Source organism: Carcharodon carcharias, chromosome 15 (genome assembly GCF_017639515.1).
Source record: "Carcharodon carcharias isolate sCarCar2 chromosome 15, sCarCar2.pri, whole genome shotgun sequence".
NCBI classification, from domain to species: domain Eukaryota; kingdom Metazoa; phylum Chordata; class Chondrichthyes; order Lamniformes; family Lamnidae; genus Carcharodon; species Carcharodon carcharias.
In genome coordinates, this window is record NC_054481.1 from 109,123,015 (window position 1) to 109,137,100 (window position 14,086).

The following is a 14,086-nucleotide window of genomic DNA, read 5'->3' on the forward strand; positions in this document are numbered from 1 at the left end:
AAACATTCCCACCCCACTTGATTAAAAAAAAAGTGCAATGAGCAAAATTATTCTAAATGTGAGAAGCAGAACCGTTAGAATTCCTCCAACAGCAGTTACTCTACCACAGCCTGCCTTGCAATACTCCATTTTGTAATGTATTTTGCCCCGCAGGATAGTACCACACAATCTATTCCTGGCACTTTCCTATATCTCTTTATACTTGCATGGAAAATAATCAGAAACAAAGAATAAGGCAGCGAGAACTGCATGAAGAAGTAAAGATGGAAAGAATTCTCCAAGTTTCACCCTCACGGAGGACATTAACTCAGCACTGTAATGTGTCACTGCTTTGCAAAATATTCACCATTATTGGTTGTTGTATAAATGTATTACTCATGGGTTTCTGTTTGCTGCTAGCATAATGTGGCGTATTGTGGAGGAGGACCAGTTCTAACAACCAAATGATGTGATAGGAATGGCTTGCACCATGTGATTTGACCTTGGATGACACTGGGGGTTTTTTTCACTGCTTGTTAGAGAGGAATATCACAGTTCACATATATTACACAGCGTTACATCACTCATCATACTCAATTACTGTACCAAACACTTTCTAACCCTTAACACTCCATTTCCAGTTCCAGGGCGTACCATCAGCTGGTCAGTCATTTCCACATTCTTCTCCATTGTGTGTAGATCATCGAGTGCCTGCTGGGCCCGGCTGCTGCTGCCAACCGCCGAGGCTTGCTGGAAATTTGCCTGGATAGCATCCATCAGGAAGACGAGCATATCGAGGACTAACCCAGCAGTAGAGCAACCAGACTAAGAAAAGGGAAGAGCAACAAGGTTAGAAGGTGGGACAACTGAAACAATGATTACCTGCCTGTGTCAGGAGGACTGGTTGATGCAATCAGTTAGAGATGGACCTTTCACTTTTGGGATCTGTGCTGAATCCAACTCAAGCTGTTGGGTTGAAAGTCCCTGCTGGTTGTAAGGGTCTGCACAGTCTCATTCAAGCTGCCATTGACCAAATGGCAAAAAGCTCAGAACTGTGGATGAACAGTGAGATTTAGGGGTCCAATCATAAAAATCACCAAGTGGATAGGTGCAAAAAATAGTTTAAAATACTACTGGAACATTGGTCTTTGTCTCAAGGGGCCTGGAATACAAAGGCTGCAAGTTATGTTACAACTGTACAGAGCTCTGGTCAGATCCCATCTGAAGTGTTATCAGTTCTGGGCATTAGACCTCAGGAAGGACACATTGGGATGGAGGGGTGCATAGCAGATACACCAGAATGATACCAGATTTAATTCATGAGACAGGTTGCATAGGCCACATTTGTATTCACTTGAATATAGAAAATAAATGAAGAATGAAATGAGGTGTTTAAGATGATTAGAAAGTTTGATAGGGATTGTTTGATGGGACAGTGCAGAGGGGTGCATTACTCTGTATATAATTCACGCTGTACTTGCCCCTTGAGTGTTTGATGGAATAGTATACGGGGAGCTTTACTTTGTATCTGACCTGTGCTATACCTGTCATGCGAGTACTTATTGCTACTAAAAAGTTCCAGAAATAGAACGTGGTGTATTCCCATCTTTTAAATCACTGATCTACCATGTTATAAAAATAAAAAACACTTTTTCCTTTATTTTCTAGGGGAGGAGACGAATGGACTCGCATGTACATGTTCTTAAAGCAAGGCTGATCTTGTTAGGCATATATTCTTTATTTTATAAGCACATTGACCAGGCACAGGTCAATGCAAACAGTATTCCTGGGAAAATTACAACTGGAATAGGGTGAAAAAGCAATCACTGAAGCTATGGCTTCTGATGATGTTACCAACCGAATAAGAACAATATGTTGGCTTTTCACCAAAGCTCCTCAATTCAGGTACTATTCCGGATGATACAGTGCCAATATTACTGATGTTCTAGCAGGTGGCACTGACACTTTCTGAGCAGTTCGGTACTGTTAACATCTACCCATTTCCCAGTGCTCTGCACCAACAGGCAATTTAGTGTGAAGGCACAGGATGCCACCTGACTAGCACCACAACAAGACCAGGTTGGAGAATAACACATCATGTAGTTAATACTAGTCAAATATATTGCAAATACATTCTAAACACCCTTATGCACCAGGGGATGTTTGTTTATGATATATTCCAGTGACTGGGAAATGAAACATATCTCTTTAGTCTCGGTTACATGGTGTATCTGTCAATTCTTTTCATCATTATCCATTAACTCTCTGTTCTGGATGTTCAGAGAACTAATTGATGCAGTTTTGCCTTGTGAGATATTAAGTTTTAAAAACAAATATAAAAACAAAAAAACTGCGGATGCTGGAAATCCAAAACAAAAACAGAATTACCTGGAAAAACTCAGCAGGTCTGGCAGCATCGGCGGAGAAGAAAAGAGTCGTAAGTTTGTATGTTAGACACATGGAAATCACCATGGAGCAGTGTTACATCACAACATTTGTGTCCAGTTCAAGGTCAAACAATAATTTAATAATGTTGTTCAACAGATTTAATTACTGTGCTCAGAGATGGGCAGTGCCAGCAACAACACAGGAAACATTAGCAAAATCTGCAATGCTAGCTGAATTTTCATAGCTCCACCCAGAAATAAAAATTATAAACTGGCAAAAAAGCCACTGGTTTCAAATCGAACAAAGAACGAAAATGCTTCTTAGTACTGAAAAAATCCTGACAAAATTAAAAGAACTAAAGGTTACTTTAAAACTGCATCAGCATTGAACATACCAATTTCAAACACTGCTCTTCCAAACTCTCTCTCTCACCATTGTGCACCTCCACTGATCAATGGGAGCTCAGAAGAGTAACCAGTACCCCATCAGAAACATGCACCTTGAATCGCAGTAACAAAGTGAACTGCATCCTCCAAAAGATGAGAAACATGTACTCAATTTGATGCCCACGATTCAGGTATTTCCTGTTACCTGAATCAATTGCTACGTTTTGATGGGGCTTTGTGAGGGCTTTTGGACTTGTACTCAAACAGACAAGTGAATACATGTTGGGCAAGGAAAAATCTCAACCACATGCTGATGGTGGTTGGGGGGCACACACGGAGGGGGTGTTGAGGTGGAACGATAACATGTAGCTGAAGTTAAATAAAGTCCACACAGCCACAGCCTCTTGGCACCACACTCGCAACCTCACGGCACCACACACACAAATTCTACAACATGTTTCACTGAGAACAGGTGCAGGGACACAATCCCATCCAGTTCACTGATACAAATCTTTGAAGGTAGGAGGACAAGTAGATATGGCTGTTAAAAAGCACACAATCCTTAGCTATATGAATCAAAGCATTGAGTAAAAAAGTAAGGAACTTAAACTAAACTTTTCTAAATTCCTGGTTAGGTCTCAGTTGGAGTATCATGTCCCATCTCGGCACCACACATTAGGAAGGATGTCAAGAGCTTGGAGAGGGTGTAGTGGTGTACTGGAATATATCGGGGTAAGGGACCAGTTATATAGAGAGATAACAGAAACTGGGATTGCTCTCCTTGGAGCAGGGAAGGTTAAAGGGGAGAAGGTAGAGGTGCTCAAAATCATGAGAAATGATGAAGAGTAAAAATGAAAAATTATTTCAGCAAGTGGTGGAAGGGGATTCAATAGTAATTTCCAAAAGGGATTAATTAAATGCTTACATTTTTAGGGCTATGGGGAAAGAACAGGGATGCAGGATAAATTGGACCAACTCTTTATAAGAGCTAGCATAGGTACAATTGACTGAAGGGCCTTTGTGCTATAACATCATTTTCTGCACTAAGTTTCTTCCCTTCTCAGAAGGCGTCAACTCTTCTCAGGGCTTAATTTCAAGGGCATCAAATACCTTTCGACAACAAATGGCCACTTATCCTGTGAACCTTGACGATGAGCGCTGCTGAACTATTCCACTGAAGGCGGCATCTCAGGTGTGACTAATCCTGTCCTGACCTGATGATCACATGCAATTTCCAGGAGGTATCACAAGAAAACTATCAAGACCAGGAACCCTTTTGATCCCACATTCCCTCCCCAATGTCCCAGGTAGTGCAAAACAGCATAGATCCAGGAATCAAATGCAACACATCCTGGTCTGTACAAGTCAACTGCTCATCATCTTTATTATCTAAGGCACAGGGGACTTGCAGAATGATAGAGTCCTTGAATGCTTATTTAACTAAAAGCATTATTTTTGAAATCCTTCAAAATGAAACCAAACATAGCATGACTATATCAAACAGCCTTTTAAACTTTAGAAGGCAGCTCTCTGCAATAGGAACTCATTGAACAACTAGTTCTACGATAGCATGCTGCATGAGTGGGACTTATGTCTCTCAATTCTCATGAAGTACTCACCACCTGGCTCTGCAGCTCCTCCCTGCAGCCCTCGATCTGTTTACACAAAGTACTCTTCTTTGGTTTGTCATCCTCACTGGTCTTGCCATCTGCACTCATCACTTTGCATTTATCTGCTGGAGAAGTGCTTTGGTGTCGCAGGGCACTTTCTGGGACACGGGGCTCGTTCTGGAAGGCGGATGATTCCTTCAAGGTAGAGCTGATCCCACTACTTGGACTCCGCTTTACCAGGGCCTGCAAAAACAGCAATGTTAATATTTGCTAATTGCCTTTAAAAAGGACCCACAAAAAGAGGAATTTGGAACAGAGGCAACCAAATTGCAGCCCTCGGGCCCTCATTGCTCCTATTTAAACTCATAAAGGGGTCAGTTGACTCAGTTGGCTGGAGGTTGGTTTGTGATGCAGAGTGACGCTAACAGCGTGGGTTCAATTCCCATACCAGCTGAGGTCATCCTCTCAACCTCAGCCCTTGCCTGAGGTGTGGTGACCCTCACCACCAGTTGTCTCTCTCTAATGAGAGCAGCGTATGGTCCCCTGGGGGCTTTCAATTGTTTAATTTAAACTCATGTGTGTTCTCCTTGTTCAAATGTTAAGGGTTGTTTTTATTGCTCTCATTTATTGATGGATAAATCCTAAATTAGACACCAAGATCAGTCAGCAACTCAAGATGCAAGAATGAATGGAGACAGAAGTTTGGCCCCAAGGCTCCAATGATGGAAGAATAATGTAAAGTCTCCTAAGTTGCACTGGCTCAGAAATAATCTTTACTGGCATTGCACACAAGTCTGGGAATGTTCTTAGTTGAACATGGGGAGCTCAGTTTTACAGGTTTTATTCACCAGGAACAAGATGATCACAGCAAAATCAAGAAAATCCACACACATCACAGATAAAACCCCTGCTCCTCAAAATACAAAATGAACCCACATCCTTTAACATCTTGCAAATTTTTTAAACTTTCATTTCAGAGTATGGATGTCCTGAAAACATTGCTGGAAGGAGTTACTGAACCCAAACCCCAGTGGGTAAGCAGAACAAAATACAGTACACAGTAACTTTGGGTATACCAGCAAGCAACCTCTTTCAACTGAAAATATCAATCTCCCACTGCCAGGCTGAGTAACATTATAGAAAGCAATCCCCCCAGCCCCCATGATATAGTTATGATACAGTTTTCCTTAATCAATTTCCTCCCCTTCCTTCCTAACAGCAGTGACTCTTACTAGTGTGCGATTCCACTGGCATTGTTGCCCTCTGGTATTTCACCATTCTTTATACAGTAGCCCAGATGATGGTGAGAAAGCTAGTCAACCATCAGGACCATCCCTGTCAAACTCAAACCTGTCCCAGTTGAACGTTCCCACAAGCTCCTGATTGTGGTCTGGATTGAGATCCTTGACTAGTTTTTCCTTCACCAACCCAGGGGCTCTACACCAACTACAGACCTCCCTTTCCTACCTGGACTGATATCAGCTAATTGGGTACAGGCTAGGGAGTAAATCTGTCTCAGCTACCATGGGAACCTTGTCATTCAATCTTTGGAAAGAAAGTGATGTTAAGGGCTAATATTTCCATTTACTTAATTTTAAACAAGGTTCTAACATTAAGGCCCCCACTTTAAGGTGCACACAATTAAAATTTGTCACTTTGTGAAGCAGTGAGCACCTGGCTCCCACTTACAACTGCCAAATTTAAATACCTGTTTCAAGCATGACTGAAAACCTATCTGCAAAAATGTCTTTTGTAGCTCTATCACCTGCTAAACATGTGCAACACTGCAGGTTTCAGTTCTCTAGCTGTGCACATGTAAAAGACAGACAGAAACACAATGACAGGAATCGAAAGAGACAGACACACACACAGCAGCAAGACAACTTGCATTCACATAGTCCTTTAAAGTAGTAAATGTCTGAAGGCACTTCAGTGAGGAAAAAACAGACACTGAGAATTAATAAAGGGAGTGGGGAAAAATATGATTAATGAGACATATGTTAAGGGAGCTTTGGGAGAGGGGAGAGCAATGTCAAAATGAAAAGGTATGGGATCAAGGCAGTAGGACCAAAGGTACTGCAGGGTCTGACACAAGTGATGGAAGGACAGGAGATGCAAAGGTTGAGAGTTGGAAAACTAAAGGGTATGGTCTGGAATGCTGGGCTGAAAAAGGGTGCAGAAGCAAAGTTATGGACAGCTGAGGTAAAAACTGCAGAAAATAGGGAGCTCACAGAGATTGGAGAGGATAGAAATGATGAACAAGTTGAGCAGGATGAAGGCAGTGGAGTTTTGGATGTCGGCGTTTATTTAGGATGTTTCCCTTTATAAGACAGACTAGAACTAGGGTGCACAGTTTAAAAATAAGGGTTCTCCCATTTAAAACGGAGATGAGGAGAAATCTGTCTCTCAGAGGGTTGTTAGTCTGTGGAATTCTTTTCCCCAGAGATCAGTGGAGGTAGGGTCATTGAACATTTTTAAGGCTGAGGTAGAGTGACTCCCTCTAGGGTACATTGGTACTAACAACATAAGGCTAGGAAAGAGGTTTTGCTGAGGGAGTATTAACAGCTAGGGGTCAAATTAAAAAGCAGAACTTCAAAAGGTAATAATCTCTGGATTATTACCTGAGCCACAAGAAATTGGCATGGTAAATAAGATTAGAGAGATGAATGCCTGGCTTAAAGTTTGGTGTGGGAGAAATGGGTTTCGATTCATGGCACCAGTACTGAGGAAAGTGCGAGCTGTACCGTTGGCACGGTCTACACCTGAACTGTATATAACTAGGGCGGTAGAGGACTTTTCCACTAAATAAGTGGGAAGGGATTACTTGAAATGAGATATAGTAGAGGTAAGCAACAAAGTAATAGAGCAAGGCAGCAATTTGGGTAATGATTACCAGAGAGTGACAGGAAGAGACAGAACGTACAACTGTAAGTGCACCCACAGATAAGGCAAGAAATTGCAAAAATGGTTAAAAAAAAGTTTAAGACCCTCTATCTGCCTGCACACAGTATTTGTAACAAAGGGGATTAATTATTAGCACAGGTAGTGATAAATATATATGACCTGACAAGCATTACAGAGATAAAAACAAAAAACTGCGGATGCTGGAAATCCAAAACAAGAACAGAATTACCTGGAAAAACTCAGCAGGTCTGGCAGCATCGGCGGAGAAGAAAAGAGTTGACGTTTCGAGTCCTCATTGTTAAGCATTACAGAGACATGATTGAAAGGTGACCAAGGCCAGGGCCAAAGTGCTGAAGGGTATTTGACATATCGGAATGATAGGAAGCTAAGAAAAGGTGGTGGGTAGCTCTGTTAATTAAGGATGGCATTCATTCGGTGCCGAGAGATAAGTTTAACTTGAAAGGTCAGGCTGTAGAATCAGTCTGGGTAGAGGTAAGAAATGGTAAAGTTAAGGGGTCACTTGCTTATAGTCCCCCTAACAGTAATTACACTGTAGGACAGAGCATACAGGAAGTAATAAATGAGGCATTTAAGAAAGGTACCATAATAATCATAGGTGATTTTAATCTACATGAAGTTTGGGAGAATCAGATTGGCAAAGGTAGCCTGGAAAATGACTATTTTCAGGACAATTTCTTAGAGCAGCATGTTCTAGAGCCAACCAAGGAGCGGGCTATCCTCGCCTCGACCTGGTGTTGTGCAATGAGGGAGGATTAATCAATATATTCATGGTTAAGGAACTTCTAAGTGACAGCAATCACAACATGACAGAATTTCATGTTCAGTTCGAAAGTGAGAAGTATGGGTCCATGACTAGTGCTTTAAACCTAAAGAAAGGTAATTATGAGGGTATGAAGGCAGAGCTGGCTACAGTGAACTGGGCATCCAGGTTAAAAGGTAAGACCATTAGAGTTGCAATGGCAGACTTTTAAGGAGATATTTGATATCTCTCAGAAAAGATTTATCCCAGTGAAGAAAAAAAACTCTCATCTGTGGCTAAATAAGTAAGTCAAGAATATATTAAATTGAATAAACACTGTACAAATCTGCAAAGATTAGTGGTAGGTAAGAGGATTGGATGGATTTTAAGAACCAGCTAGAATGACTAAAAAGATAATAATGAGACAGAAAGTACAGTATGAGAGAAATAATAATACAATAATATAAAAACAGATCGTAAGAGTTTCTATAAGTATTTGAATAGGAAAAGAGTAACTAAAGCTAGTGCTGGTCCTCTAGAGAGTGAATCTGGGGAATTGATAACGGAAAACAAAGAAATTGCAGAGATGAACAGGTATTTTGGGTGTGTCTTCATGGTAGAAGATTTACTTCCCAAAGATAATTGAAAATCAAGAGGTGATAGGGAGGGATGAACTTAAAACAATCACCATCACCAAGAAAAAAGTGCTAGGAAAACTATTGGACCTAAAGGCTGATATCTCCCCAGGACCAGATAGCCTGCATCCTCAGATCTTAAGTGGCGACACAGATAGTGGATACACTGGTTATAATCTTTCAAAATTCCTCAGATTCTCGAAGGGTCCCAGCAGATTGGGAGATAGTTAAGGTAATATTTCTATTCAAGAAAGGAGGGAAGCAGAAAGCAGGAAAATACAGGCCAGTTAGCCTAACATCTGTCATAGGGAAAGTGCTAGACTCCATTATTGAGGAGGTTACAGCAGGATACTTAGAAAATCACAATGTGACCAGGCAGAGCTAACATGGTTTTGTGAAGGGAAATCATGTTTAATCTATTGAATGTTATTTCATCAAAAAACTCTAAGGTGGATAAAGGGGAACCAGTAGATGTGGTATACCTGGATTTCCAAAAGCCATTTGATAAGCTGTCACATCAAAGATTACAACACAAGATAAGAGCACAAGGCGTAGGGGTAACTTATTAGCATGGGTAAAGGGTCGGTTAGCTAACAGGAGGAAGAAAATAGGGATAAACAGATCTTTGTCAGGTTGGCAAGCTGTAACTAGTGCAGTGGCACGGGGATCAGTGCTGGGTCCTCAACTATTTAAAACTTATGTCAATGACTTGGATGAAGGAGCCGAACATATGGTAGCTAAATTTGCCAATGACACCAAGTAGGAAAGTAAGTTGTCAGGAGGAGGTAGAGAGTCTCCAAAGGAATATAAACACGTTAAGGGAGTGGGCAAAAATTTGGCAGGTGGAGTGTAATGTGGGTAAATGTGAAATTGTCCATTTTGGTAGGGAGCAGGGAGAATAGAAAAGCAGTATATTATTTAAATGGAGAGAGATTGCAGAACTTGGTGGTACAGAGGGATCTGGGTGTCCTGGTACATGAATCACAAAGTACAGCGAAACAGGTACAGCAAGTGATTAGGAAGGCAAATGAAATTTTGGCATTTATTGCAAGAGGAATGGAATTTGAAAGTAGGGTTACTGCAGCTACATAGGGCCATTGTGAGACCATATACTGTGTACAATTTTGGTCTCCTTATTTGAAAAAATGTATAATTGCTTTAGAAGCAGTTCAGGGAAGGTTCACACAACTCATTCCTGAGAAGGGCTTATCTTATAAAGAAAGGTTAAGAAGTTTAGGCCCTTACCCATTGGAGTTTGGAAGAATAAGAGATGATCTTAATGAGACGTATAAGATCTTGAGGAGACTGGGGAGGGTGGATACTGAGAGGATGTTTCCTCTTGTGGAGGAAACTAGAACTCAGGGATAAAGTTTAAGAAAAAGAGGTCTCCCTTTTAAGATAGAGATGAGATTTTTTTTTCTCGAGGGTCAGTATAGTGTGGAATTATCTACCCCAGAAGGTAGTGGAGGATAGGTCTTTAAATTTATTCAAGGCTGAGTTAGATAGGTTTTTGTTAGACAAGGGAGTCAAGGGTCATGGAGGATGGACAGGAAAGTGGGAATGAGACCACAACCAGATCAGGCATGATCTTATTAAATGGTGCAGTAGGTTCAAAGAGCCAAATAGCATACACCTGCTCTGAAGTCCTATGTTCCTTGTCAATTAAGAATCGAAGGGTGAAGGGGTAGACAGGAAAGCAGAGTTGAGGCCACAATCAAATCAACCATGACCTGATCAAATGGAGCAGACTCGAGGGGCCAAAGGGCCTACTCCTAATTTGTATGTATGCTCACTCAACAGGGAACTGAGAAGGAATTAAGAGAAGTCAGGCCCTGGAACCATAAAAAGCATGGATAAGGTTCTGAGGAATGAGGGTGAAGGAAAGGTTCAGGCAGGTGATGTGGGGAGGGAAATAAACTCATGGGAATATAAATCATGGCTACTGATCATGTGAAACCAATTAACAATAAAAGCTGCCCCATCAACCTAGAAATCCACAGGAGAGGTTGTACTCTTCCAGTTGGCAGAGGTAACAGGGGTTTTAAAGACAAGTGAACAAGGATACAAAAAGAATCTTGAAATGCTACCACCAAGTTAGTTTGCAGAAACAGCAACTGACAGTTGGTGCAAAGATACACCAAATTGGTTTCATTTTTGCCTTCAGTACAAATTCTTTTTATTACATACTTGACAACTTCCATCTTCCTTTGCTCCACAGTCACAGAAGAATGATCCATACTTGGCGTAAGAAATCTCATGATCCTTGTGACAGACTTTCGCACAAATGGTGCAAACTCCTACTCCTTCCACCATTTTACAGGTGTGACAGTGATACCTGAAACAGCAGGTTAGATTGAATCAGTTTATCCTCCCCCATCCACAGTCACGCTTAGTCTTGTGCAAACAGATTTGACGTTACACAAGCTTTGTGATTTACACCATTAATAATAAAGAATAGATCACCAAATAGTGGCAAAACAGTGTGCTGTCAAGCAATCTACCCCAATCATCAAAAACAGTGCAGAATATTCAATTTAATGTTCTCCCCAGAGAGAAGTGCACTTAAGGACATAACAATGGTAGGACCAATATAGCACATTTTAGACTATAACCATACCTGTAATAATGCAGTAATCACCTAAACACATCACACTTATCTACAAAGCTATGAAATTTATTACCGATTCTTATTTCTGCTTCCATCTCTGAAAGAGGAAATTAATCGTGTATTTTAAAATTTGATTTCAGAACCTTCGCAAAGACCAAAATTATTGCCTAGTTTCCTAGTTGTCAGGTGCCAGCAGTGACTTAGTGGTAGTGCTCCTGCCTTAGTCAAGAGGCCATGTGTTCAAGTTCCACTCTAGAGATATGGACATAATTTAAGTTCTGTGACAGACTGCTGAATTATCGGAGGTGCCATCTTTCAGGTGAGGTTTTAAGCTAAGGACCTGTCTGTCCTCAAGTGAATGTGAAAGATTCCAGTGCACTATGTTGAAGGGGAATTCTCCTCACTACCCTGGCCAATATTCATCCCTTGATCATCACCACTTAAAGGTTTTCTGGTCATTATCTCATTGCTGCTTGTGGGAATCTGCTGTGTGCAAATTGGCTGCCATATTTCCTACATTACAATGTAACTAGACTTGCAAGGAATTTACTTGGCTGTAAAGTGCTTCAGGGCATCCTGAGATTGTAAAAGAACACTATATAACTACGTTTTTCTACTTGTAGTTTCCAGAGGAAGGCAAACCTTCACCATGAGCCACTGTAGTCCTTGATACTCCTATTCTGGAGGGATTAGGTCCAAGTGGAGTGGGGAGGTTGTTGCACTGGGATTGGTTTGACTGACCTAAACCCTCCATCCCTACCTCACTCTACCAGAAGGAAAATTCCTGGAGCTCACACACCATCAGCTTAACAGAAGGACCAATGTTCTCACCAGTGCTGGTTCATGAATTCCTTCTGTGTAATTGTGAATGTGCAGAGCTTGTTACACAAGGAATCTTCATCCTAGGGGAAAAAAAAATTCCGCTCATTGCATGTACGATCCAGTTATAATGTTAGTGGCAGTTTACATACATTGAATAAAACTGTTTCAGCAGACTAGCAAACTACTCACTGAGTCCTCTGCTTGCGAGTCCTCTTCTTCTACAACCAGATCTTCCACCCAATCAGAATCAACCTCAATTGCCCTTTCCTCACCATCCACCACCAGGTGTGTTGATCCTTGCCCGCTGTTCTGTCGCATGGCATTCATGACATCAGCAAGATAGGACATGATGTGGCAGGCACAGTCAAGCATGCCTACGTGCTGCACAACAAGACAGAAATGTTAAATTGGGATTCAAAAGGTGCATTCAAACTGCTCCCAGATGTAAATTGCATGCTGCAAGGTCCAGTTCATGCCCCACACAGCTATAAAGAAATAAGGAACAGTTTTTTTACTGGGGGAAACTGCAGAAAAAGGGACACAATTTTTTTTTTTTAAATTATTTGCAAATGCAGGGATAATGAATTTAAACACACGCCAATTTCTTAAAGTTACTCCCAAAACCCCAAGATCTCCCCTCAACTCACCTTCCCCTGAGTTACATTTGCTCCCACCTTCTCCAAAACATTCTTTTGGGAAAGATACTTCTTACTGAAAAACAAAGACATTACAATTCATAATCAAAGAAATAAAATATTTTGAACTAGAAACAAATAAACTCAATCCCCACCAACATCCCACAAGAAGTTTGGTGCAACCTCAAACATTAATGTTTTAGAACATGTGCAAAACAGTTAATTAAAAACACTGCTGAAACGCTTATTTCAAAAGTTCACCACAAGACACAACCACTATCCTAGACCAATGTACTGTAATCATTCACCCAGTTAATATCACATACTCACCATTTCCCTAACCAGTCTACAGCTGCACGGTGAAGCTGCAAGTGTCCTCCTCCCTGCCCAGCACTGGCCAATGTCGCCATAACAACCATGAGCTCTGGGAATCCTGTTCCATCACCATTGGACAACATTTCTGCTGCCATGGGGATAAGTGTGTTGAGTAACACGGTACAGACACCTTCTCCAACTTGGCTGAGGAGGAGGCAAGAACAGATTAGCATCAACTTAACCATTAACTATAAACTATCAATAGTAACTTTCAAAAGAGTATTGGATAAATACTGAAGGAGAAAAATGTGCAAGGCTATGGGGAAAGAGCTGGAGAGTGGAACTAACTAGATAGCTCTTTCAAAGAGCTGGCACAGGCACAATGGGCAAATGGCCTCTTCTTGTGTTATAATGTCTGTCATTAAATGATTAGAAATGCTGGTTTCAGTAATGGGTCCCAGTAATCAAATAACTCCTCGCAACAGAGTAGAGGACTTAAATTCACCAGTGTAACTGATCACAAGCGGTGCAGTCGGATGTTAGTGTAAATCAGTGACCTTCACTAGTTTTTTTTAATGATCAGTAATCTCTATTATGTTAACTAGCAGAGAAATGCTTCAAAGAATAGGCTGAAGTCTATACTTTCCAGTTATTAATATTGAATTAAACCGCCCATACATCTCAAATGTTTTGTCATAATCTGGTAAGGTTTAAAAAGGGCATTGTTTTCTAATGAGCCACAGAATTGCAAATACAGCTTCAGATCTGCATGACCTTGATTCTGAAGTTTAGATTGAATAATTGCAGTATCAGCAATCAAAGCAAGACATTTTTATGAATGGGAATTTTTTTTCTTTATTCTTTTATGGGGTGTGGGCATCACCAGCATTTGTTGCCCATTGCGAATTTCCCTTGAACTGAGTGGCTTTTCAGAGGGCAGTTAAGAGTCAACCACATTGCTGTGGGTCAGGAGTCACATGTAGGCCAGACCAGGTAAGAATGCCAGATTTCCTTCCCTAAAGAACATTAGTGAACCAGATGGGT

General features: G+C 41.1%; 1 protein-coding gene across 10 annotated transcripts in view; it reads right to left on the reverse strand.

Annotated features, from left to right (window-relative positions):
• The window catches only part of ubr4 (ubiquitin protein ligase E3 component n-recognin 4), a 183,920-nt gene that overhangs the window by 110,689 nt on the left and 59,145 nt on the right, over positions 1-14,086 (reverse strand). For 8 of the 10 annotated variants that reach the window (XR_005945414.1, XM_041207463.1, XM_041207469.1 and 5 more), the window contains 7 exons: positions 13,058-13,246; positions 12,740-12,803; positions 12,282-12,473; positions 12,102-12,172; positions 10,850-10,997; positions 4,373-4,606; positions 601-804 (listed from right to left, as the gene is read on the reverse strand). Coding sequence is in view for 9 of the 10 variants with exons in the window: in XM_041207463.1 (XP_041063397.1) it covers positions 601-804; positions 4,373-4,606; positions 10,850-10,997; positions 12,102-12,172; positions 12,282-12,473; positions 12,740-12,803; positions 13,058-13,246 (1,102 nt within the window). In the remaining variant the exon portion in view is untranslated. The remainder of the gene's footprint in view (positions 1-600; positions 805-4,372; positions 4,607-10,849; positions 10,998-12,101; positions 12,173-12,281; positions 12,474-12,739; positions 12,804-13,057; positions 13,247-14,086) is intronic. The other 2 variants (XM_041207467.1, XM_041207465.1) reach the window with 1 other exon arrangement.